The sequence below is a fragment of the Panthera tigris genome, chromosome B4, assembly GCF_018350195.1.
Source record: "Panthera tigris isolate Pti1 chromosome B4, P.tigris_Pti1_mat1.1, whole genome shotgun sequence".
NCBI classification, from domain to species: Eukaryota; Metazoa; Chordata; class Mammalia; order Carnivora; family Felidae; genus Panthera; species Panthera tigris.
In genome coordinates this window covers 75,041,752-75,066,655 of record NC_056666.1, presented here as the reverse complement: position 1 = coordinate 75,066,655, position 24,904 = coordinate 75,041,752, and the positions used below count along the sequence as shown (strand labels likewise).

The window sequence follows — 24,904 nt, the reverse complement described above, 5'->3', positions numbered from 1 at the left end:
TCTATCTATCTATCTATCTATTTATTTATTTGAAGGTGATTCTAGACTTGGGCATTGAAAGGGGTACAGCAGGAGCTGATAAAGAAGTATAGCAGGAGCCTCTGGGAGAGGAAGCCAGAAGTGGTTTGGACGGGGATTAGATGGAACAAAGAGATCAGAGATCTGGGGGGCCACCGTCCCACCCCCTACCCCGGGTGCCACCTGTCTATAGTTGGGGCAGATCCTGCTTTTCTCTTGGGACAATGCCAGCCTGACCTCATTTTCTGCCTTCATGGCCAGTTTGCTTTTGACACTAATTGATGGACACTCAAGACCATTAATTTTGCTTCACGTCCCCTCCCCCTTCCTAATACAAATGCAAACAGCGTGGGAATCCCCTTGCAGAGGAAGCAACGGTGCAGCTTTAAGGGAAAGGGAAGGGAAGAAGAGGGCACTGACTCAGATTTCCCCACCATTGGCTGCTGGAGGGGATCCCACCTCAGGGATTGGCCTTGACAGAGCCCGCCTCCTCTTGCGATTGGCCCAGCCTGGGAGATATAAGGTGGCTGTGCCGGCCTCGTTTCCATTCGGAGAGCGGCGAGGAAGCCGGCCAGGTTTTTGTGCTGAGAGGCCCCTGGCGCAACCCTCTCCTCTCTGAATCGGAGTCCAAGTCCCGCGGAGGCTACGGTCATGAAGGAGAGACGGCCCCCCCAGCCAGTCGTGGCCAGATGTAAGCTGGTTCTGGTGGGGGATGTGCAGTGCGGGAAGACAGCGATGTTACAGGTGTTAGCGAAGGACTGCTATCCCGAGGTGAGCTGCCCGCCTGCTGGCCAGCGTTTCTCCTTGCCCGCCTGTCTTCCCCGCGGCCAGGCTCCCACCTGCCCGGGGGAGCTAGCCGCCCGCCGCTTACGCCACCCCAGCCTGCCCCATCCTCAGGCGCCCGGCCGGAGGACCGCGCTGCCTTAGCTTCCCCTGAGACCTGTTCCACTTCTGCCGCCGCGCTGGCTGGCCCCTCCTCACCTCTTCACCCACAGGCCCCGATCAGATGCCTTCCTACCTCCCTTCGACCTGGAGTCGGCTCGCTCGGGAGAGGGAACTGGAGGCATTTCAGAGTCTGGGGTTTCTCCTTGACGTAATACCTGCCGGTCTCCTCATCCCATCCTCAAAGGTTCTGCGAGCATGTCCGCAGGCGGGCTTCGGCTGCCCTGCTGGTCCGAGGGGCTTGTGGGAGAAGATACAGAGCTCGAATTGGCTTGTGTCTCTGAAATTGGGAGACAGACAAGTCTGGAGCTGTGAGAAATCTGTGTGTCTGCCTCCCTGACCATGTGGGATATGGGGGGCTTGTCCCTGGCTGGAAATCATTCAGCTTTCTTTCTTCCATGGAGCAAAGTGCCTGTGCCTCTACGCTCCTCTCCTTCCGGACCCATGTGGTCCCTCCTGCCCCAGGTATCCCCCCTCCCCGCCCCTTATCCCCTGCCACTTTAGTGTCTCACTAGGGTGAGTGGCTTCTTGTGTAGCCAGCACTGATCAGAGGCTTATGAGGGTAGGGGCACCCAGGGTGTGACTGGTTCCTCTCTTTTCACAGACATATGTGCCCACCGTGTTTGAGAATTACACAGCCTGCTTGGAGACAGAGGAACAGAGGGTGGAGCTCAGTCTCTGGGACACCTCAGGTAAGACTGCCAACCCTAAATGCCCCCTTCCCACCTCCACTGGTCTGCTACAGCTGCTCTCTTAGGAAATTGTTTCCCTCTTTGGTGGGGAGAAGGAGTATGTATGATACTGGCCAGGAAACTGACAGAAGGGGACCTGAAGATTGCTTGGTTGGCTGGTCCAGGGGTGCAGAGTGGATGAGCCCCAGAAGCCACTTCTCTGGGTCTAGCTCCTTCCTTCAGAGGGCCGGGATGGCGAGACGAATGAACCTTGACTACACCTGGGGTGTTGTCAGATAGGGCTTCTCCATTTCCACTCCCTGTTCTCTACCCCTACCCCCCACCGACCACCCCCCCCCCCCGCCCCCACTGCCTTTACTGCCCCAGAGCAAAGCCAAATGAGAGACAGGAGTCAGTGCTGCTGGAGGCAGTGGTGGTTGAGGCCGGGAGACAAGCCTGCTTTGGGGGAATATTGCTCCTGACTCAGTTTTCTCTCCTGCATTCCATCTTGGGTCACTGCTGTCCGCCTGCCGCAGCTCCGTTCCACTTGTCATACTGCTGCGGCTCAGGGATGAAGCGATGCATCATCGATGTTTTGGAGGGTGGGGGAGATGGCTTTAATATGGGGCACGGTCAGGTTGTAGATAGTGGCAGGGAGGAGGGGTGGCTGTGACAGTCCCCCCCCCCCCCGCCCCCGCCCCCATACTGGGCTGAGGTAGAAGATGCCCAGTCTTTCTGGAATATAGAAAACAATATTTTTCAGCCTCCCAACCCTAACCCCTCGGTCCTAGGCTGTCCTTTGCTTTGATTCTGATCTCTGCTCATTATCTCCTTTACCCCAATTCTTTTTTAATAGACTGGGCTCAGAGTCCTAATTAAGGACTAAAAGCCAGGAATAACAGAAAGAAAATAAAATCCACTCTCTAAAAATGGATATTCAGGCTGAGTTTAAAGAGGAACTGTGTAAGCCACTAGGGCTTTCCTGTTACATATAATAAATATGCCATCCTACTCCTCAAAGAGCTGTTGTTCCCATGATCCAGTTTTGAGGTCTGAAAAGATTGGGGGTAGGGGACGGGTAAACAGAAAATGAGATCTCCTCATGCCTCCCCCCCTCCCCAAAACAGAGCAAGACAAAAATTCCTCCACCTGGTATGCTTTCCTCCGTTGCAGCACCAGGGGTTGGGAGGCAGGGTTCTGGTTATCGTGGACTGTGCTATGCTGGCTGGATCCGACTAGAATGCAGCTTGGCTACGTGATATATGGGATTTCGTCTGCTGTCCCCTGTCCACCTCTCAGTCTTCACAGAATTTCACTGCGGCTCATCTCTTTTTACTACCAATGCCCCCAAATGCTCCCCCCCCCCCCCCCGGTGGAATGCAGCTCTTGAATCCCAGTCCGGATAATGGCAAGTCAGCAAAGTGGTGTCAGTTCCCTGTGTCACATGCCCACCCTCCAATTTCAGAAAGGATGCAGGCTATCAGTCATCCTCAAACTCCTTTCTTCAAATTAGGTGCCCACAAAGAAGGAGGAAGCGGTAGGGGTGTGTGGGATGGGCCCTCCTAACCGAGGGGCCAGGGTCGAACCTGTTCCCGTTACTCACTTGCTGGTTTTAGGGGAGGGGGGTTGCCTGGAGCCAGAATGGAGGCCTCCTCCCCTCCCCTCCCCCTTCCCCACTGCTGCAGTGCTCCCTTTGCTCGGTGCTGCGGTGCTAAGACCCCACCTCAGACCAGGGATGGGGGCAGATTGCTGAAGGGCCACAGTTATTGCAACTCCTCTTTACTCTTTTTTTTTTTTTTTTTAAACGACCAACCCCCTACCCCAGCTTGGATTCCCCCCAGTTTCCATGGCGATTGTGGTGCAGGGAGAGGGGCTGCTTGCTATTCTGAGCACGGATTGTCTGAGTTCCAAATCTGCTACTGTTCCTTCCCCAGGGTGGAGGGGGGCAGGCTGAGCCCCTAGCATTCTCCCATACTGGACCACCTGGGTCTGCAATGCCTGCTGCCCTCCCAGTGAAGGACCCTTCCTCGAGCCTCTAAATCCCTAGCCTTTGGTGCTACTATCTTTGAAACTGCCTCCCTGAGATCTTGGGGGATAGGGGCTGCAGCTTTTTGCAGGGAGGAGTAGGGCAATGAATTCATGATATTCTTCCTCTCCTGCCAGCCTCCTAGAGTTCTGACCCCATGGCAAAGAAGCAGGGCAGCCAGTTATGTAACAGGCAGGTTTGTTTTTCCTTTGGGGAGACCCTGGAGCAGAAGCAAGGAGCAGACGTAGGGCAGCAGGCAGACTCTAAAAAAGAGACCTTACACAAGCCCTGGTCTCTGCAGGGGTGGGAGTATCCTCCTCTGGGATTCAGAAAAATGGTAGACCTTAAATTAAGCGCCCTGTAGGAGATCCAAATTCTATTCTACCCACCCCTCCTCCCTTTTATTTCCCCCTTTCCCCTTTTCAGGGCTAAGGAAATGATTTTTTTTTGTACTGCTTTCTGGCAGGTGGTCAGGTCCCAAGCTTCCAGGCTGTAGCATGTTCCCCTGGGAGATGGGTGGGGCCAACTAACCTAAGGGCCAAGAATGGTATTCCCGGGTCTCTCTGGGCCTAAGCCTGTAGGGAAGGGGAAATGTCACCATCAGCTCTTTCTCCTCCATACCAGGATCTCCCTACTATGACAACGTCCGTCCACTCTGCTATAGCGACTCAGATGCAGTATTACTATGCTTTGATATCAGCCGACCGGAGACAGTGGATAGTGCACTCAAGAAGGTAAGTCTGGATAACTGCAATCTCTAACTCAGCTTGAGAACAAGAAAGAATCTTGGGGACCTCATTGTCCAATCCCCTCTTCTGGAGCAGGAAGAAACTGAGGCCAGGAAAGGAAGAGATTTTCCCGAAACCATAACCATTTGCTACAGCTCTGGGACTGGAACCCAGATCTCTCCCCACTCTGCCTCCTGGCTTTGCCATATCCTATACTGCTCTGCCAAGGGCCCAGCAAGGGAGGGTGGTATTAAAGACTCAGGAGGTGAAGGACTGAGAGTCAGAACCTTTCAGTGATAGGGTTTGAGGGTTGGAGGTGGGGTCTTTTGGAGGCAGTGTCTATAGACCTTGATCCCAGGCCCAGTGGGACTGGGCAAGGCAGGCAGGTGTGAGCAGAAATGCTGGTAGGAAACACCTGGTTTGGGTGGCAGAGTCTGCCCATACTGAAGCGTCTCAGAATACCCTGTGGGACTACTTCCCAGGATACTTTGGGATTATTTCCTTTTCTTGGGAAGAGACTGGTTGGTTTCCTCCCGATCCCTCCTGGCTTTCTGGTCTCGTGAAGCTCTTTGACTGGGTTGAGGGGCCAGATCCAGGCCCCAGATGCTTGGCAGAAAGTGGGAGGAGATTCTGCCCCTGTGAACCGGGCTGTTGAATGAGGGGACAGGCTCTTGGGTCAGCACTCCTGTGGCCCCAAAGGCCTCACAGGAAGATGATGTAATTAGTGCATTGGTGATGCTGTGACTCAGGGAGGGCTGGGCTGCCGATAAGCTGGATGGTGTGTGTGATGTTGCCAACTGGGTTTCTGCAGGTTAGCCACTGACTCTTCCTTCCTCCTTCCCCCTTCCCTTCTTACATGGCTCTTCAGTGGAGGACAGAAATCCTGGACTATTGTCCTAGCACCCGCGTTTTGCTTATTGGCTGCAAGACAGACCTGCGAACAGACCTGAGCACACTGATGGAGCTGTCCCACCAGAAACAGGCACCTATCTCCTACGAGCAGGTGTGTGTGTGTGTGTGTGTGTGTGTGTGTGTGTGTGTGTGTTTGTGTGTCTATGAGCATGCATGTGTTAAAGGTGGGGTGGAGAAAGCTATAGGCGAAGGACTTGAAATATAGCCCTTGCTCAAACTCTCTCTGCGGCAAGGGAGATTGGTATCCTGGGGGGCCATCTGTAATCAGCAGATCAGTCACCTAAATAGAGGTGGCAGGTAACTACTTACCCCGATTTATGCTATAGGTTGGCAGATGAGTCATTCCTGTGTGTACTAGTATTTCTCAGATTTTTTTTTTGTTGACCACCTACATTAGAATCACTAGAGGTGCCTGTTAGAATTCCAGACGACATACCTATAGAGTCACTCTGGGAGAAAGATACAGAAACTGTGTTTTGGGAGCACCTGCCTGGCTCGGTCAGTGGAGCATTTGACTTTTTTTTTTTTTTTTTTTTGTATTTTATTTATTTTTGATAGACAGAGGGAGACAGAGCACAAGTGGGGGAGGGGCAGAGGAAGAAGGAGACACAGAATCCGAAGCAGGCGCCAGGCTCCGAGCTGTCAGCACAGAGCGCGACACGGGGCTCGAACTCACAAACTGCGAGATCATGACCTGAGTGGAAGTCGGACGCTTAACCGACTGAGCCACCCAGGCACCCCAGCACGCGCCTCTTGATCTCAAGGTTGTGGGTTCAAGCCCCACGTTGGGTGTAGAGATTACTTAAAAAAAAAAATCTTAAAAAAGAAGAAATTGCGTTTTTAATGATATTCCTGGATATTTTCTTTTCTAAGTTTATTTTATTTATTTTGAGAGAGAGAGAGAGAGAGGAGAGTAGGGACAGAGGGAGGGAGAGAGAGAGAGAGAGAGAGAGAGAGAGAATCGCAAGCAGGCTCTGCACAGAGCCTGAAACAGGGCTTGATCTCATGAGCCATGAAATCATGACCTGAGCAAAGATCAAGAGTCGGAGACTTAACTGACTGAGCCGCCCAGTCGCCCCTGGATAATTTCTTTTGCACTTGGGAACACAGGACCATTTCTTTCAAACCAGTGGTTCACATTAGAATCATCTGGGGAGCTCTTAAAAATATCAATGCCGGGATGCCTGGGTGGCTCAGTCGGTTAAGCGGCCGACTTCGGCTCAGGTCATGATCTCGAGGTCCGTGAGTTCGAGCCCCGCGTCGGGCTCTGTGCTGACGGCTCAGAGCCTGGAGCCTGTTTCAGATTCTGTGTCTCCCTCTCTCTGACCCTCCCCTGTTCATGCTCTGTCTCTCCCTGTCTCAAAAATAAATAAAACGTTAAAAAATATATATATATTTAAAAAAACATATCAATGCCTAGGCGCTACCGCAAGATTTACTTGGTCTGGTATCCATATGGTTTTAAAAGTGTTACAGGTACCTGTGGAAAATAATCAGCAGAGGGTGGTGATGGGAGACTGGCTGTTGGGTCCCATCCGGAGTAGCCCTGGGGAGTACCACTAAGCACAGAAGGCAGGGTTTCAGAGCCATTTTGGACGATTGCATTCATGACCTCACCCCCTCTGCAGGGCTGTGCAATAGCCAAGCAGCTGGGTGCAGAAATCTACCTGGAAGGCTCGGCTTTTACCTCAGAAAAGAGTATCCACAGCATCTTCCGGACAGCGTCCATGGTGTGTCTGAACAAGCCCAGCCCAGTGCCCCCCAAGAGCCCTGTCCGAAGCCTCTCCAAGCGACTGCTTCACCTCCCCAGTCGTTCCGAACTCATCTCTTCTACCTTCAAGAAGGAAAAGGCCAAAAGCTGTTCCATTATGTGAAGTGGGGGTTGGAGAGGGGAGGCAACCTCCCACTTCCTCCCTTGGGTTGCAGAGGCACGGGGAGAGGGAGGACGGGACAATTTAGGACACTGGACACGAGTTTTTCAGACAGCCACGGTGAGGGCTTGGAAGGAGACAGGAATGGGACGAGGAAAGAGCCAGGCCCGGCTTGAGGACCTGACACTGAGAAAGAACCATCACACCCCAAGCCAGGCACTAGGTTGTGGTGGGGGCGGCTGCCCCAGTGTCCCCTGCTCCAGAGGAAGGAAAGGTGTGGGGGTGTGGGGGGCATGCTGGCCTCATGAGCTTGGGGGCCTATAGGAGCCTCACCTTCAGCATCATGCCTCTTCCACAGCGCTTCCATGCGGGCCAGGGGATGGGAGGGGTCCCTGAGCCCTTCCCGTCCCCTCTGAGGAGGCCGCAGAGGAGTGGAGCGGGGAAGCCAAGAGGCAGCTCCCTTGGGAGCTGAGCCCAGGTGCTTCATAACTGAAATGAGAAGGGCAGGAGCTGGTCAGAGCCAATGAGAAGGAAACCTCATCTTTGCATAGCCCATGCCTCATGGAGAGGTGACATCATACATTCATATGCTTCTCACCTAAGTCCCCAGGGTCCAGGGGAGAAGCCCCAGACCCCCTTCTCTTGCAGTGTGGGGGTGGTGGTGCTGCAGGGGGCAGGGCTGGGTGGGGGTCACCAGACTTTTTCTGCCCTTAGGGCAGTACAGCTGGCATTTGTTTTATAGACTCTTGTCTTTGGAATTGGGGGGAGGGGGGAGTGTTTCAATCTGTTATATGTTCTGTGTTTAAAGAAGAAAACCTATTTATTAATGAAAAATATAACACATATAAAGAAGCTGGCTCCGTTTTCTTTGTTTCTTTCTCTGTTCCCCTTTGTTTGGTCTTTGATACCGAGGAAGGAGTTATCCTGCGGCCCTTTCTGTGGTTGCAGAGTGACTGGCTCCGCTGTTCCCTGGCATTTCCAACAAGGATCTCCTTTCCCCCCAAAACACTACCTGACCCAAACCTTACCCAAGTCCAATAAGCTTATGAAGATCTCCTTAGCCCTAGGGCAGGGTTTCTCCACCTTGGAACTAATGACACTTTTTTTTTTTTAATGTTTATTTTGAGAGAGAGAGAGCAGGGAGGTGCAGAGAGAGGGAGAGAGAATTCCAATCTCCATGCCATTAGTGCAGAGCCCGATGCAGGGCTCGAACCCACAAACCGTGAGTTCATGACCTGAGCTGAAACCAAGAGTCAGACGTTTAACTGACTGAGCCACCCAGGCACCCTAGAACTAATGACATTTAAATTTTTTTTTAACATTTATTCATTTTTGAGAGACAGGGCATGAGCGGGGGAGGGGGAGAAAGAGAGAGAGAGAAAGAGAGAGAGAGAGAGAGAGAGAGAATCAAAACAGGCTCCAGGCTCTGAGCTGTCAGCACAGAGCCTGATGCAGGGCTCGAACCGCCGAATCGTGAGATCACGACCTGAGCTGAAGTCAGATGCTCAACTGACAGCCACCCAGGTGCCCTGGAACTAATGACATTTTAGACTAGATAATACTTTGATGCTGGGGCCTGTCTCATGCATCGAAGGATGTTTAGCAGCATCCCTGGCCTCCACCTGCTAGAAGGCAGTAGGACCTTGCCCTCCCCCACCTCCTGCCCCACCCTCCCCCACTTAGTTTTCACAACCAAAAGTGTCTCCAGATATTGCTAAGTGGCCCTTGAGGCAAAATCACTCCTGGTTGAGAACCATTGCCCTAGAAAGTCTAGAGAACAAAGACAAGGTTTGGTGAAATCATCAGTAGAGGATCCAAGCTGCTGAAATTCCAACCCCTGCAGAAGGTGGGACAGACTGAAGCCCAGGTTGAGGGGAGGTTCCTGGGGTTGTGGTCTCCTAGTTCAAGGAGAGGTAATGTCTTCTGCTTTCTTCACCTCCCGGTTCCATTTGCCTGTCGACAGCTCAGGAGCCTTAACATCCCTCTCAGACACGTTTTTCCAAGTTTCATAGTGTGCTGGAAATAAGAAGTAACTATGTATTGAGTACTTACTATGTACTCAGGACTGTGCTGAGAGCTTACCTGCATTATCACATTTAACCTGATAAATGATAATAGCTAACATTTGTTAAATGTTTACTATGGGTCAGGGGCACTTATGAGCTCTTTTTTTTTTTTTTTTAATGTTTATTTATTTTTGAGGGCGGGGAGGGGCAGAGAGTGGGAGACACAGAAACCGAAGCAGGCTCCAAGCTCTGAGCCAAAGTCAGTCGCTTAACCGACTTAGCCACCCAGGCGCCCACTTATGAGTTCTTTCTATGTTACTTATTCCTGTGCCAACCCTATGGGATATTATCTACCTCATTTTACAGACAAGGAAACTGAGTTCAGAGAAGTTAGTTAACGTGCCCAAGGTCACACAGCTAGAAAGCAATAGAATCTGGAAACAAATCCAGGCAGCCAGACTCCAGAACATGCACTTTTTTTTTTTTAACTGCTATCCTATCCTTTGAGGCAAGAAATATCATGATCCCTATTTTGTAAACGAGGAAATAGAAAAGTCAGAGTGTTATATAACTTGCACAAGACCATACGGCTAGTATGTAATGGAGTCAGTATTCAAACTGGGTCTCAATGTCAACTATAATCCCATGGGCTCCTTATTGCTAGCCATGTTGTACCTAAATAGGAGACTCTACCTGTGGTCCTTACTACAACGTAGTCCCTCTGTCCCTATCTCCAAAGATACATGTTTGTGAAAGAACTAGCAGGGCAGGACAAAGCATATGAGTATCCTTTAAGCGAATGTCTTTTTTTTTTTAATGTTTATTTATTTATTTTGAGAGAGAGAGAGGGAGAGAGAGAATCCCAAGCAGGTTCTGCGCTGTCAATACAGAGTCCAACATGGGGCTCGATCTTATGAACTGTGAGATCACGACCTGTGACGAAATGAAGACTCCAGACACTTAACCAACTGAGCCACCCAGGCACACCCCTAAGTGCAATGTCTTACATGTGTCATGAGAAAGTTGTGCACAAGCACTAGGGGAACTCTGGCACTATGAACTTGAACAAACTTCATCATCTTTCTGGGTCTCAATTTACTCATCTTTAAAGAAGAGCAGTAGCCTAGAAATTAGGGGAAGACCATGGATTCTGAAGTTAAATGAACCTGGAGTTGAACGCTGTGTTCATTCTTTTAACTGTGTTGCCATTGAAGGCATAATTAATCAGTAAAATGATGGTAATACCCGCCTCATACTGTTATGAGAAATAAGTAAAATAAGTAATACAAGTTAAGTGACCAGCACAGAGCTGGGCACTCTATTGAAATATTCTCAGTAAACACTAGTAGCTGCTGCTCTTAAAAGTCTACACCTTTGGTCTGTTAGTTTAAGTTCCATTCTGGGAGTGGAGAGCCCTCCAGTGTTCACTGCATGCATTACATCTACTAGATCTCAGACCGCCTTTCCCTTCGGATCTTTCTTTAGGGTAAAAGTGGTTAAGTGCAAAGCTGCAGAGTTCTAAGAGCAGAAACGCTTTTCTTCCAGGGTTACTTTGAGCCACTGTGGGTGATGTTCAGGTTTTAGAATTGTTTGAGTCTATCCTGAGGCTCTGTTTGAAGAGAACTGAACATACATTCGGAGGGAAAAGCCAGACCTACAGCCACGTGGTACTGAAACCAAAAGGCTGATGATGGGAAAGTGGGAAGGAAGAGGTCATTAGACACTGATACCTATCTAAACCATCCTCTATATAAGTGGCAAGGTTTGGGGTTTCTTTTGGGGGTGGGGGAAAAGTGGGGCTGGTGAATTAAGAACCACAAGAGCAAAGAGAAACGAAGTAAACATACAATTTGGGGTAAAGAAAACTCTGTGGATCTGAGTCAGGGCGGGGGTGGGGGCGCTAGGTGGAAGAAAGAAGCAAAAATGTGAAGCTAGCCCCGCTGGCCAGATTCTAAAGGGCAAGAAAAGGAGGAAGCCAGGGTCCTATTAAGAATGTTGAGAAAACAGATGCCATAGCCCAGGCAATACTATCCTTCCGGGAGGGCTCTGTAATCCAAGTATGGACTCATTTTGAGTTGCCACAACAACTGGGTATTGTGCTGCCCGGACAAGGTTGCTAAAATGTCCTTCTAAATTCCGGATAGTCCCACACAATGAATTGTCCTACCCTCAATCTGAAATACTAGGCTACTCCTGTAACCTAACCTTTAGTTTGTCTGCCTGTAAAGTTGGGCTAATCTATCTCACAGATTTTTATTTTTTTTGTAAAAACGCTTTTCCACAAACGGTCCAGTATTTGCTACTGCAGTTGCTTGTGATAATTAAGCGTTATTGATATCTAAGGAAGCCCTTAAATTCCTTCGTCGTAAGCCACGATAGTTTAGTAAAACCAACATATTCCAGGAAGACTGCGTGGCGAGAGAACCTTTTACTGGAAGCAAACCCACGGAAAACTCTCCCACAAACTCAGATGTTTGGCGAACCACATTGCCCAGCAGACCCCGCGGCCGGGGTTGGCCTTCGCGCGGTGCGTTGTGGGATTAGTAGTTCCCAGGCTTTTAATGTCTGCCCGCGCCGCCAGGTACCAGGAACTCACCTTCCCAGCATGCCGCGCGGCCGCGGATGCATCTCGGCGACCAGGAAACGGGAAAGATGGCGACTGTTCGGCGACGTTGAGGCCGCGTTGGGCGGTTCAGACTCAGAGTGGTGAGTCCCGAACGATGGAGGCGGTTCCCAGGAGCTTGCAGAGAGGGCAAGAGTGGGGGCACGGCGATGGCCCCTGTCCCCGGGACGAGGCGGGGAAGAATGCCTCAGGGTAGGGGCATGAGCCCAGAGAGCTCTGGCGGGCTGGAGTGAAGGGGCGCGGGCCCCAGGGCGGAGTGTTGACTCCTGGAGACACAGGCCAGGTCCCTGGACGATCTTACGGGCCAGACCTTTGCCCATGAGCATAGCACCTGTGATACCCTCCATCCGACTTTATTCCTTCATGTTTTGAGTAAGCCTTGCTCCAGCCAAACTGGAACTCTGGCTTTTCTCCCAGAACCAGTCATGCTTTCCCGCCTCTGCGCCTCCTGTATTATTTCTTTTGCTAGGAATGACTTTTCCGCACCCTCAATTACACATCTTCAAATTCTACCTATACTTAAATGCTCAAGAGCCACTTCCTCTACAGATCTTTCCAAATCTTCTTTGCAAATGAAAGGAAACTTCTTTGAATTCCTATAATACTTCATCTGAGCCTTCATCTTGGTAAGTGCCACATACCCTCTATTGTTCTGTAACCTTTTTTTGGACAGGATCTTCCTAATTTCCTTTTGTAATTCAATACGGAGTCTAGCATGGTGCTTTGCATATAGTAGATACTTGATAAATACTTAATTGGATGAAAAAGAAAATCTGCCCCTACCCTACAAGAACTGAGGAACTCAAAGACCTGGAGGTTTGCAAGGAAGGCTGTTGAGAAGCGATGAGTAGGGTGGGCCTGGTTATCTGGCCATTGTGATAAGTAGAACCTGTAATAAAAGTTGTCTATATTGTTTCCTTATCCTCACTTCTTATTCTCTTCTAAACTCACTCCACTCAGGCTTCTACTTCCTCCTTGCCATCAGAACAGCTCTTGTCAAGGTCACCAATCATCTCCATTTTTCCAAACACAAGGGTCACTCTATCTCCTAGCCTTTTTCCACCGGCACAGTTCATCACTCCCTCCGTGAAACACACTTTTGGCTTCTGTGATGTCATCCTTAACTTTTTTTCCTCTTTCTTAATGCTGTTGCTTTTTTCCAGTCTTCTTCTCTGGCTCCTTTGCCTGACCTCTAAATGTTACAGTGTTCCAGAGCTCAATCCTGGTTCTCTTTTATTTCTTTCTTTAACTATAGTGCCTATTTAGGTAATACTATTTAGTGTCCCATAGCTTTAAAAGCCATGTATACAGTGATGACTCAAATTTTTGTCTCCAGGTTCTTCTGAGTTCCAGAATTGCATTTTCAAAATGAAACTTTTGATTTTCTCTTAAATCTCTTCCTTCCCCAGTCACTGCTGGTCACTAATGGCATCGTGAACCATTAGGTCAGTCACACCATAAATTTAGGAGCTATCTTTGTGTCTCCTCTTTTCCTTTCTCCCTTCATCAGTAAGTCCTGTCTGCTTTGCCTCCAAGTATATCCTGAAGCTCACTACTTTCCATCTCCATTGCCACTTTCCTAGAACAAGCGACTGTCATCTGTTGCCTAGACTGCTGGTTCTGTTTCTACTCTTGCCTCCCTATTATTTTCTTTCAAGTCACCAAATTCTTTAAAAATGTAAAATTAGATCACATCACTCTCTGTTTAACACCCTTTAAGGTTCCTGTTGTTGTTAGGTTGAAATCCAGGTTCCTTTACCTGGGCCCAAAACACATTTCCATGGTCTGACTCCAGCCTATCTCTCTGAACTCACCTTAAATCAGTCTTTCCCCTGGGTCACTGTCACTCAGCCACACAAGTCTGTTTTTAATTGGCAAATATGCTGCGCTAGTTCTTACCCCAATGCCTTAGTACTTGTTGAACTTTCTACCCCATAAGATCTTTTCCCTGATCTTTGCAGTCTCTCTCTTTCCCATCATTCAAGTCTCAGCTTACATGTTACCTAAAACACTCTTTCCTGAGCCCTCTCTCACTTGTTCCTACCTCTCCCCATCATTTCCACCCTGTTTTATTCTATTACTTCTCATTACTATTTGAAATTCTCTTATTCTGCCCATTATGCGCTTCATTGGAATTTCAGTGTTATGAGATCAGAGACTTTGTTTTGTTTACTGCTATATCTCTAGCAGGTAGAACAGTTTCTGGTGCTTAGTGAATATTTGCTGAGAGAATGAGTGATGTTCAGAGAAGATACCTCTCTTCTGGGTTGTTTTCTTAGGGTTCGGAGTAGAAGAGACATAAGTATAATTGCATTATGTACTGATATAGAACATTTAGTCATTTCTCAGACAATTGTGAGGTAAGATGAGAGTGCTACTTGTTCATTTTTCTTTTCTTTACACATCCTCCTTTCTTAAAGGTATATGGCAGGAAATTACATGGAAGGGAGATTGTACGTGAAAGTCTGGGGCACTGATATTCCAACGGAACCATTGGGGGTAAAATAAGTTCTGAGAAATGTATCCTGAGTGTTAGGAATGGATGATGATGATAGTGATGGGGTAGAGGTGGATTCAGACTTACTGTCATTTTAGCTCCTGGCTGAAGTGGATTTTGTAGTTAGAAGGACAGTTGACAGTGTGACATGGTGTTCAGTGTCCCCCCAGGCAGGAGGGGAATGGAACAAATTCCTGCTCAAACCTTTCATAGGACTGGGTAGCGGTCAAGGCTCTCTGAGAATCTGAGTAGGGAATGTCAGTCAGCAGTCTGTGACCTTTATTTTTTGGTACCTGTCTTTCTTTTCTGAAATAATTATAGATTCACAGTAAGTTGCAAAAAAAAAAAAAAATACATAGAGGTTCTGTGTACCCTTTACCAAAGTTTTTCCCATTGTATAATGAGAAGTACATTTCTTTTAATCTGAGTGAAAGTGAGTTTGTTTCTCCATTTAAATTTAAGTTCTCCATTTAAATTTAAGTTCTCTTTTCTCCACTTACAATTTAAGATTGTAATCCCAAATCTCAAAGGTAACTCTTTTTCCTCTTTTGAGTTTTCTTTATGAGCTCAAGGGAACTTACCTCCCTTAGCCATTTATGCGTTGACTGATCCCAGTGGGCTGGCAGACTGCTAAGATAAGCAATACAGGATGTTTCTAGAGGTAGCTAGTATACTATGCATTCGCTAACATTTCTTTTCATACTCTTACAGTCTAATTATAAAAATAAGATACATCCGTTATATACTTTTAGAAGTGAACGTATATGTATACAAAAAGGGATCACAGAGGGATGGTATAGTATAACAAATAAGAATGGGTCTCTGGAGCCAGAGTGCCTGGCACTCTGTCACCTACCACCTGTGTGTCCTCAGGCAAGTTACTTTATATACCTGAGCTTCCATTCTCTCATCTATAAAGTAGGCATTCCAGTATATCTACCTCATAGGGTTTTGTGATTATATAAACGGTTTAGAGTAGTACATAGCACATAATAAGGATTTCTCTTATCCATGACAGATGGCAGGAGAGCTGGCTGACAAAAAGGACCGTGATGCATCACCTTCCAAGGAGGAAAGAAAGCGATCTCGGACTCCTGACAGAGAACGGGATAGAGACCGGGACCGGAAGTCTTCCCCATCCAAAGACAGGAAGCGGCATCGTTCAAGGGATAGGCGTCGAGGAGGTAGCCGTTCTCGCTCCCGGTCCCGTTCCAAGTCTACAGAACGGTAAAGTAACTTTGTATGTCTATATGGGAAGGGAGAGTACATTTCACACTTCTTCATTCTTGGTTCCTCTGATGCCTGCACTATTAGGCCACTAGTCTTTCACATATTTCTCTACACCTAGTGACCCAGCAGCTCTTAAAAGTTAAGAGGGAACTTGTAGGATGAAGGTCCAAGTGATCGAGGAAGATAGTTTCTCTGTTCACATAGACTACGGCCTATCATTCCATTAATGCTTAGCAGTACAACTCAGATCTAGACGACTTTCTTAGAATTCCCTCATAGCTTCTCCTAGAGACACATTCCCCAATTTATAAAGATGCTGCTTTGTGGAGAAAAGAGCGTAAGAGGGACACCTGGGTGGCTCAGTCGGTCAAGCATTTGACTTTGGCTCAGGTCATGATCTCATGGTTCGTGGGTTCAAGCCCCGCATTGGGCTCTGCTGACAGCTTGGAGCCTGCTTCAGATTGTGTCTTTCACTCTGCCCCTCCTCCTCTTCTGCTTGCTCTCTCTCAAAAATAAGTAAATAAACATTAAAAAAAAAAAAAAAAAGATCATGAGAACCTTCTTATGACTGCAGTGAACCTGGATACTCTGGAAATCTCACACGATTTCTTAAATTTGCCGTCTTTAGAGAGCGAAGGCACAAAGAACGAGAACGGGATAAGGAGCGTGATCGGAATAAGAAGGACCGAGACCGGGATAAGGATGGGCACCGACGGGACAAGGACCGTAAACGATCCAGGTACCTGAGGGAATGGGAGCGGGCCTTAGGAGAAAGCCTTCCTCTCTGCCTCTGAGCTGGCGCAGGCCCATAGGGAAGTCAGTTGTTGTGGTAGTTACTGCAGAGCTGTCATTTTTAGAAAGCACGTATCCTTAGAAACTATAGCCAGTTACTGAAGCTGCAACAGTTTGAGGGTCAGTTTGTTCTTAAAAGTTAGAAATTAGTTGGAGAGGGTTACCAGCCTACAAAACAGTCCCTTAGTTCCATTGGACCATTCAGGTGTCCACCCAAGATAAACAACGTGTATTTGTTGGGATAGCTTAATGCCCCAGTATCTTGACCTCTTTCCTCTGGAAACTCTGTATGCAAAGTTTTTATTAGGCTCTGAGTATGCAGGTTAGGATTCAGGGCAAAGAACACAATTCCCATAGCAAATACGGGGGTGGGGGTGTTTGAGACCTCTTGTAGATTGGGCTTGTAATAGTTGTGGGGAAAGAATCTCTGCACAGGTAGGAAGGAAGCATGGGGAGGGAACACACAGAACAGTACCCGGAAAGGGTGGATGGTGGGGGACCTTGTCGACGAAATTCATTGTGTATTATAAATGAAGCAGGATTCTTTTTTTCTGATGCGCACCTGCTATTTGGAAGAGAGATTTTTGCCCTCAGTAGTGAAGGCAATCTTGTGAGAAGAGATTAGTCTTGGAAAGGGAGATTCAGGTAGAATGGGGCCAAGACAGGCCCATCATTAGGTTTCAGAGCAGGCAGAGTGACCAGGCCTGCAAAGGGAGCTTCAGGGCGTGATGGATGGCCATAAGCCAGTCTTGTTGAGTCATGGGAAAGCTTCTATCCTCTCTGTGGCTCAGCCTGGATGAGGGCAAGATAGCGATATGGATCTTTCCCGTTTCTTTTCCTTAAAGTTTATCTCCTGGCCGAGGAAAAGATTTTAAATCTCGGAAAGACAGAGACTCTAAGAAGGATGAAGACGATGAACATGGTGATAAGAAACCTAAGGTAAAGGAGAGGAAGGATTTCTCTCATCTTCCTCTTCAGTTCAAGTTCTACGTTATAAATCTTCAAAGGGAGAGAGCCTTTATGGACTGAAGTCCTATTTTTTTTATCTTTAGGCTCAGCCATTATCCCTGGAGGAACTTCTGGCCAAGAAGAAGGCTGAGGAAGAAGCTGAGGCTAAGGTGAGAACTCGAGGGTCTGTGTTAGCTGGCCAGGCTGCTATAATAGAACGTTGCAGGCTGAGCGACATAAACAACAGAAATTAATTTTGTCACAGTTCTTGAGGCTAGAAGCTGGGATCAAGGTGTCAGTAGGGTGGTTTTCTTCTGAGGCCTCTCTCCTTGGCTCGTGGGTGGATGTCTTCTCTGTCCTCACATGATCTTCCCTCTGTGTGGACATGCCCCTGGTGTCTCTCTGTGCCCAGGTTTTCTCTTACAAGAGAGGAATGGTTTAGGGTCCACTCAAAGAACTTCATTTTACCTTATCACCTCTTTTATTTATTTATTTATTTATTTATTTATTTATTATAAAAAATTTTTTAATGTTTATTTATTATTGAGAGACAGAGCATAAGCAGGGGAGGGGCAGAGAGAGAGGGAGACACAGAATCGGAAGCAGGCTCCAGGCTCTGATCTGTCAGCATAGAGCCTGACCCAGAGCTCGAACCCACAAACCGCAAGATCATGACCTGAGCCGAAGTCGGACGCTTAACTGACTGAGCCACCCAGGCGCCCCTACCTTAATCACCTCTTTAAAGGTTCTATCCAAATACAGTCATATTCTGAGGTACTGGGAGTTAGGGCTTCGACATATAAATTTTGAGGGGGACATAGTTCGGGCCATAGCGGGATCCTAGACCTATCTGTATTTTCCTGAAGAGGTGTAATGCCTGAGCAAATATTGTTGGGTCGTCTGCTGTCTCCTTATCAATGATGTGATCATACCCTGCTCCTAGATCCTTTGTTTACAGTTCCAATCTATTTTGTAGCCCAAGTTCCTCTCCAAAGCGGAACGAGAGGCTGAAGCCCTAAAGCGACGACAGCAGGAGGTGGAGGAGCGACAGAGGATGCTCGAAGAAGAGCGCAAGAAAAGGAAACAGTTCCAAGACTTGGGCAGGAAAATGTTGGGTTCGTTTTCCTCCCCTGTGTAGCCCTTAGAAGGAGCAGGAGAGGATGGGTTGGAATTGTAGTGTCACTCAGGAGAGCCAGAAACCTGTTTGCTCTGGAGTTTGGAAGAGGGAGGGCTGGGGGAGTTGATGAGCATATCTCTGGGTTACGTCTCCATTTCCCTTGTGTTGCAAATCTCCCCCTTCTCATTTGATGTCTGTCGTCCAGATCCTGTCCGTGCCCTCTTTGTCTTGCACTGAGTTCTTCTGCAGCTTTGCTTTCCTTGGTCTGCAGAAGACCCTCAGGAACGGGAACGTCGGGAACGCAGGGAGAGGATGGAGCGGGAGACCAATGGAAATGAGGATGAGGAAGGGCGACAGAAGATCCGGGAAGAGAAGGATAAGAGCAAGGAACTGCATGCCATTAAGGTGCAGGCCTTGGTTCTGTGCTCATTTCCCCCGCCACACACAAGAATGAGATTTAGTTATTTGGCCATTCCGATCTCTGCATGTGAGATCTGGGTGGGCCTGGAGCTTCATGGGCTTTGCATTCCGTCCCTGGGCAGGAGCGTTATCTGGGTGGTATCAAGAAGCGGCGCCGAACAAGGCATCTCAATGACCGCAAGTTTGTCTTTGAGTGGGACGCATCGGAGGACACGTCCATCGACTACAACCCCCTGTGAGTGGCTTCAGGCCTGTGTGCTAGGTCTTTTAAGGCAGTTCCTGGAAAGAACTGGTGCTACAGAAAGAGCAGTAAGATTCTGGGGTGGGGAAATCGGTAAGCGCATAGTCAGCCAGCTCTCTGGGTGAGGAGAGACCCCAGTTACGAAGGTGTACATATTGGTTCATGTCAGTAGTCCGCCCTTCCCTCCTGCTGCTATAACAAACCCCTGTCTCCACCTCAGATACAAGGAACGGCACCAGGTGCAGTTGTTGGGGCGAGGCTTCATTGCAGGCATTGACCTGAAGCAGCAGAAACGAGAGCAGTCACGTTTCTACGGAGACCTGATGGAGAAGAGGCGGACACTGGAAGAAAAGGAACAGGAGGAGTGAGTGGCAGGGCTGGGGGTGGTTGGGCAGAGCCCAGAACCTACAGAAAGGAGCTGGAGGAAGGATACTGATCCCACTTGTTCCTCACGTCCCGCTCCAGGGCCAGACTCCGCAAGCTCCGTAAGAAGGAAGCCAAGCAGCGCTGGGATGATCGGCACTGGTCCCAGAAGAAGTTAGATGAGATGACGGACCGGGACTGGCGGATCTTCCGAGAGGACTACAGCATCACCACCAAAGGCGGCAAGATCCCCAATCCCATCCGGTCCTGGAAAGACTCTTCTCTGCCGCCACACATCTTGGAGGTCATCGATAAGTGTGGGTACAAGGTAAGGAGGGACAGCTTGGCCCAGAAGACCTGATGTGTTCCCATGTTCTAGGGGATACACACTTAATTTGGGAACAGAGAGCTTTGTTCCTTTGTTCCTCTGTTTTGTTCCTCTTCTGCCAGGGAGCACTAAGGTGATGCTCTCACTTTCTGGTGGAAGTATTGGCCTTTGGTGACTGTGTTTCCTCACTGTGAACTGCTGTCCTCCTCTTGTGCTGGCCCATGTGCCCACTCTGTCAGCAGTGGCTTGGGTAGCCGGACTCCATCTGTACCCATTATTGTCTCTGGGTCACTGCAGGAACCAACACCTATCCAGCGTCAAGCAATTCCCATTGGGCTACAGAATCGTGACATCATTGGTGTGGCTGAGACCGGCAGTGGCAAGACAGCAGCCTTCCTCATCCCATTGCTCGTCTGGATCACCACTCTCCCCAAAATTGACAGGTGGGGTCGGCAGGTCCCAGTTGGGGTGGGTTTGGCTGGGTGGGAAAGGTCACAGTGGCAACTGAGCGTTTGGTTTTCTTTTTAAGTCTACAGTCAGAAGCCCCCTTCTTTAGTCTGGGTCAGATACTAGGGAATAATTGGATCATGGTATCAAAGAGGTGTATGATTTTGTTGGTAAGGACCACTCCCTGAAGAACTTGGCTGCCCTGGAGTCTCTGATTTTTAAATGAGATCTTTGCATCCTTTTCCCACCACCCTCCCCATCTCCATAGCTGCCCTTAAGAGTGACTTTGTCTTGCTCCTGTTTGTGGTTGGATAAGAACGAAAGCTCACGGAACTGTGGGATGCCCCGTTTACCACAGGATCGAAGAGTCAGACCAAGGCCCTTATGCCATCATCCTGGCCCCCACTCGTGAGTTGGCTCAGCAGATTGAGGAAGAGACCATCAAGTTTGGGAAGCCACTGGGCATCCGCACTGTGGCTGTCATTGGCGGCATCTCCAGAGAGGACCAGGGCTTCAGGCTGCGCATGGGCTGTGAGGTTCGTTCACCTAGCGGGCAGCCAGCCCACTGTTTGAGGGTTCTCAGTTTGGGGGCCGTGTTTCTGGTTTCTGCCATAGACGTACAGTAAAGTGAAGAAAAGGACTGGTTTATATATATGTGCTGTTACTTGTCGAGAACTTAAGAACCAGGTATCGTACTGTGCGCATCATTAATTTTACCAACAACCAAATGAGAGAGAGAGGTGGTGGACCTCCATTGTGCAGGTGAAGCTGAGGCTCAGGTCAGTAACTTGCCCAAAGTCACAGCTGGCAATGAGCAGAGCTGAGATTCATACCACACACAGCCTTTGTTGTCACTCACTCTGCCAGACCATGTCAGTGACTTCACGTATTGGCTCCTCAAGGTAGAGGAAGAGAGCTTTCGATAAGAAATTTGATGGAGGAATTGAGTCTTTTGCAACTTTCTGGCATAATCCCTTTGTATAATTCTCTCCATGGTTTCCCTTAGTCTCTCTTCCATCTAAGAAAGCTCCTTCTGATTTTGCCTCTTCTGTTTAACTCCTGAGCCTTACTCAGAGACCCTGTTCACTCCTTAAAAAAATCCAAGGTGGCAACAAGCGATTCTGTGCCGGTTCTTAGGAACCTTTGCCGGCAGTCATAACTGCAGGTTGGGGTCCAAGTTCCTTAGCATTGGAGGTCTGTTGTCTGAGCGGGTGGATAGTTCACAGGAGGGAGAAGAAAGGGGTACGTGCTGCGGCTGCATATGTTTCCACTGTGCCCTCCAGATTGTGATAGCTACCCCAGGACGTCTGATTGATGTGCTGGAGAACCGTTACCTTGTGCTGAGCCGCTGTACCTATGTGGTTCTGGATGAGGCAGATAGGATGATTGACATGGGCTTTGAGCCAGATGTCCAGAAGATCCTGGAGCACATGCCTGTCAGCAACCAGAAGCCGGACACGGATGAAGCTGAGGACCCTGAGAAGATGTTGGCCAACTTTGAGTCAGGAAAACATAAGTACCGCCAAGTAAGGCCGCTTCCCTAAGCCGGGAAAAGGGGGCAAGTTGCCAAACCTGCTCTGAGGCCCATCTTGCCCTGGGGGGGGCCCACGGTACATTTACCAGCATGTCCTCTGACAGTCCTGGCAGCGGAGCCATTATTGGCTTTGCCCTCGAAAATGGTTCCAAGGCATCATGCTACTCCCCACTATGGGTGCCAGCAAATGCTCTCAGCCCTTCGTGTCATCATAAGATGGAAAATACCTTGGTGAGCAGGTAGTGAGGAAAGAAGTGGGAAAGCAAAGGACACGATTTCCTATGGCAGTGGCTGTTAAAGCCTACTCCACGGCTCGTTTTAGGTTCTTTAGCCCAGGCTACACTTCCTGTGGTGATGGAGGATATGGCGGTGCCTGCCTGGGCCCAGGGCTGAGCTTCCTGTTTTCACAGACAGTCATGTTCACGGCCACCATGCCCCCAGCGGTGGAGCGTCTGGCCCGGAGCTATCTGCGGCGACCCGCTGTGGTGTACATTGGCTCTGCAGGCAAGCCTCATGAACGTGTGGAACAGAAGGTCTTCCTCATGTCAGAGTCAGAAAAGAGGTATGGGGGCGGCTGGGCCTGGCAAAACATGATGGAGAAGGCGCTTTTTTCTGTATGAGGGATGATGGAGGGTGAATGTTCTGCTGTTCTAAAGAGCTGCGGTTTGCTTGTTCGGGACGCCATGGGATCGAAGGTCCTGGAATTGGTGTTGGTAGATCAGAGTGTGCGTCTCAAAGGTCTGCCTCTCATTTTTCTCCTCTACCTCTTCTCCCCAGGAAAAAGCTGCTGGCGATCTTGGAACAAGGCTTTGATCCACCCATTATCATTTTTGTCAACCAGAAGAAGGGCTGCGATGTTTTGGCCAAATCTCTGGAGAAGATGGGGGTACGTCTGGCGAGAGAGAGCCAAGTCCGCTCTCTTTGGTGGGACTTTCTGAAAATAGAGGGCCCCTCTGAGGCTCCTCCTTTCAGTCCTGTCCCATTCTTTAACCTAGGGTTCAAGTCAGGGCCGGAGGGAAAAGGGTGGTGTGACAGGGATGAGGGAACTGGGTCTGTTGTGTGATCCCCTGTCTAGTCCTGCAAGGGCAGCCAGAGCTGCCTTGGGTCTTCCTCCAAGGGGGCCGGGCCAGGGACAGGTTTTGAGACACGCATCCTGGCCGGACGGGAGGCTGTAGAATAGTAGATCAGAGTTCTTTGTGTTTATAGATGTATGGGAAAGTGGGTGGTGCATCACGAGGGACATGGGGGATTGGTGTCCTTTACTCCTGCTACTGGTGTTTCAAGCGTCCTTAAATGTCTTGGTCCCTGCTTGCCGCTCTCATCTCAGCCTCATTCTCTCTTTGATGACTTCCCGTCTATCTGGCTCCGCGCCACCTGCCCCCCAGTCGCTTTACCGTTATTACTATCACTTTATTTTTACTCTCTTTCCCCTCTCACCCCTGGGCTTTACCTTTGACCTCACTCTGTCTGCCCCTGCCACACCACACCCTGTTCTCTCCCGTCCCTTTCTCCAGCTCACCTGTTCTCTGCTTGCTTCCAGTAGCACTTGTTCTCTCCCCCTCCTCCTTCCGCGTCTGCCCTGCTGCTCTGCAGCCCTCCCTCACGGTCTCCACTCCCTTCTGTGTCTTTCCATGACCCCACTGCTCTCTTCTCACCTTGCCGTTGTTCCAACAGTACAATGCTTGCACGCTGCATGGTGGAAAAGGCCAGGAGCAGCGAGAGTTTGCACTGTCCAACCTCAAGGCTGGGGCCAAGGATATTTTGGTGGCTACAGATGTGGCGGGTCGTGGTATCGACATCCAAGATGTGTCTATGGTTGTCAACTATGATATGGCCAAAAACATTGAAGGTAAGTGCGGGTGGAAGCAGCTTCCATCCAGGTAAAGGGGGCCTCCTTGTCTCATTCCACTCGAAGCCGGAGGCTCTTGCTGCCATTCCTCACAGCTCCAAGTCTGGGATTGCTTGTCCCGGTGGGAAGAGCTCTGCTTTTTATCTCCCATGGGTTTTGTCCCAGCACCCGGGACAGCTCTGTCTCCGGAGTGTGGGCCGCTTTCAGTCTGGGTGTGGCAGGTTGATCCCCATCCTTAGTGGTGGAGAGGGCACTGTGGGCGCCGCAGGGGTCAGGCCGCGTGGGGCGGGGGGGCGGGGGGGGGGGGCGGCGGGGTATTGACTGCCCTCGGAGGTGTGTTGGGGTGGGGGGGCGCCTTTACAAGTGAGGCCCGGTACCCTCATTGGCACTCCTCTCCTTCCCCAGATTACATCCACCGCATTGGTCGCACGGGACGAGCTGGCAAGAGCGGTGTGGCCATCACCTTCCTCACCAAAGAGGACTCCGCTGTGTTCTATGAGCTGAAGCAAGCCATCCTGGAGAGTCCGGTGTCCTCCTGCCCCCCAGAGCTAGCCAACCACCCAGATGCCCAGCACAAGCCAGGCACCATCCTCACCAAGAAGCGCCGGGAAGAGACCATCTTTGCCTGACACGGCACTCTTGCCGTCAGTTTAAGGGCATGTTCTGAAGCCTTTTCTTCGGGATCCTTACGTCTCTTTCCAGGTCCTCACTCTTATGGGGCCTTAGGAAACAATCAGACTCCTCGGCCCAAACCCTCAGGTCTGAAGGCCCGAGCGTGGGGCTGCAGAAGGAGAGGAAACTGCTGTAGGCGGCAGGGAGAACAAAGGACACAGATTCTGGCCTGGCTCTGCCCCTCTGGAGGGCTTTGGGATTGCACTGGGCCATCAGCTCTTGCCAGTCGTGGGGGCAGCCGGTTGGCACTGCCTCACAGACTGAACAAAAACCTGGCCGCCACGACGGTACCTCTTCGGCTCCGACTTGACTGCAGAAGCTGCAGCAGTGTCATTGCCCTAGGTGACCCCAGGGGATCTGGCACTGTGAGGATTATGGACCTTGGACTCTGTCATTTTGACAGCCGTTTGCCCTTTTGGATTATAAAACCAGTTGAGAGCCTTGTTTAGAGCTGTGCACGGCCCCTGTGCCAAGGGGTGCTGTGCACTCTGGGCATCCCTCACCCAGGGAATTTTTTTAGTAGCTGTGGGGACAGGGTGAGCTGGCTGTGTCCATCTTGAAGTCACTGAGTGAAATTTCTGTTTTTTATTCTCTGAGAAGATGAGTTTGTATGTTCTGAGAATAAACACATGAAGATGAAGGCTGTGTCTGATTCCAGCTACAAGCATC

The 24,904-nt window shown here is 49.6% G+C and overlaps 2 protein-coding genes across 3 annotated transcripts; both read left to right on the top strand.

Annotated features, from left to right (window-relative positions):
* The first annotated feature begins 580 nt into the window (after window positions 1-580).
* On the top strand, window positions 581-8,020 carry RND1 (Rho family GTPase 1). The gene is made up of 5 exons (XM_015540308.2): window positions 581-789; window positions 1,565-1,652; window positions 4,282-4,391; window positions 5,254-5,388; window positions 6,926-8,020. Exons 1-5 carry the CDS (start codon window positions 670-672, stop codon window positions 7,169-7,171), a joined length of 699 nt encoding a protein of 232 aa, XP_015395794.1. The 5' UTR covers window positions 581-669; the 3' UTR covers window positions 7,172-8,020.
* A 3,773-nt stretch (window positions 8,021-11,793) lies between these two features.
* DDX23 (DEAD-box helicase 23) lies at window positions 11,794-24,875 on the top strand. Of its 2 annotated transcripts, XM_015540232.2 has the most exons (18): window positions 11,814-11,880; window positions 12,347-12,423; window positions 15,313-15,521; window positions 16,153-16,263; window positions 17,162-17,255; window positions 17,369-17,434; window positions 18,241-18,379; window positions 18,653-18,786; window positions 18,924-19,036; window positions 19,263-19,406; window positions 19,508-19,733; window positions 20,031-20,176; window positions 20,539-20,716; window positions 21,464-21,706; window positions 22,125-22,276; window positions 22,492-22,600; window positions 23,389-23,563; window positions 23,969-24,875. In XM_015540232.2, the coding sequence occupies exons 3-18, from the start codon at window positions 15,313-15,315 to the stop codon at window positions 24,190-24,192; spliced, it is 2,463 nt and encodes an 820-aa protein (XP_015395718.1). In that variant the 5' UTR covers window positions 11,814-11,880; window positions 12,347-12,423; the 3' UTR covers window positions 24,193-24,875. The 2 variants fall into 2 exon arrangements, with proteins under 2 accessions (XP_007073025.1, XP_015395718.1); XM_007072963.3 differs by lacking the exon at window positions 12,347-12,423 and having other exon boundaries at window positions 11,794-11,880.
* The last annotated feature ends 29 nt before the right edge of the window (window positions 24,876-24,904 follow it).

Bases quoted from the DNA above. Each gene is read 5' to 3' on its own strand.
- RND1 (XM_015540308.2), top strand. From the start codon at position 670: ATGAAGGAGAGACGGCCCCCCCAGCCAGTCGTGGCCAGATGTAAGCTG. The intron at 790-1,564 runs GTGAGCTGCCCG...CTCTTTTCACAG, and splicing joins CGAAGGACTGCTATCCCGAG to ACATATGTGCCCACCGTGTT. The intron at 1,653-4,281 runs GTAAGACTGCCA...CCTCCATACCAG, and splicing joins CAGTCTCTGGGACACCTCAG to GATCTCCCTACTATGACAAC.
- DDX23 (XM_007072963.3), top strand. From the start codon at position 15,313: ATGGCAGGAGAGCTGGCTGACAAAAAGGACCGTGATGCATCACCTTCC. The intron at 17,435-18,240 runs GTGAGAACTCGA...TCTATTTTGTAG, and splicing joins AGGAAGAAGCTGAGGCTAAG to CCCAAGTTCCTCTCCAAAGC. The intron at 22,277-22,491 runs GTATGGGGGCGG...TCTTCTCCCCAG, and splicing joins ATGTCAGAGTCAGAAAAGAG to GAAAAAGCTGCTGGCGATCT.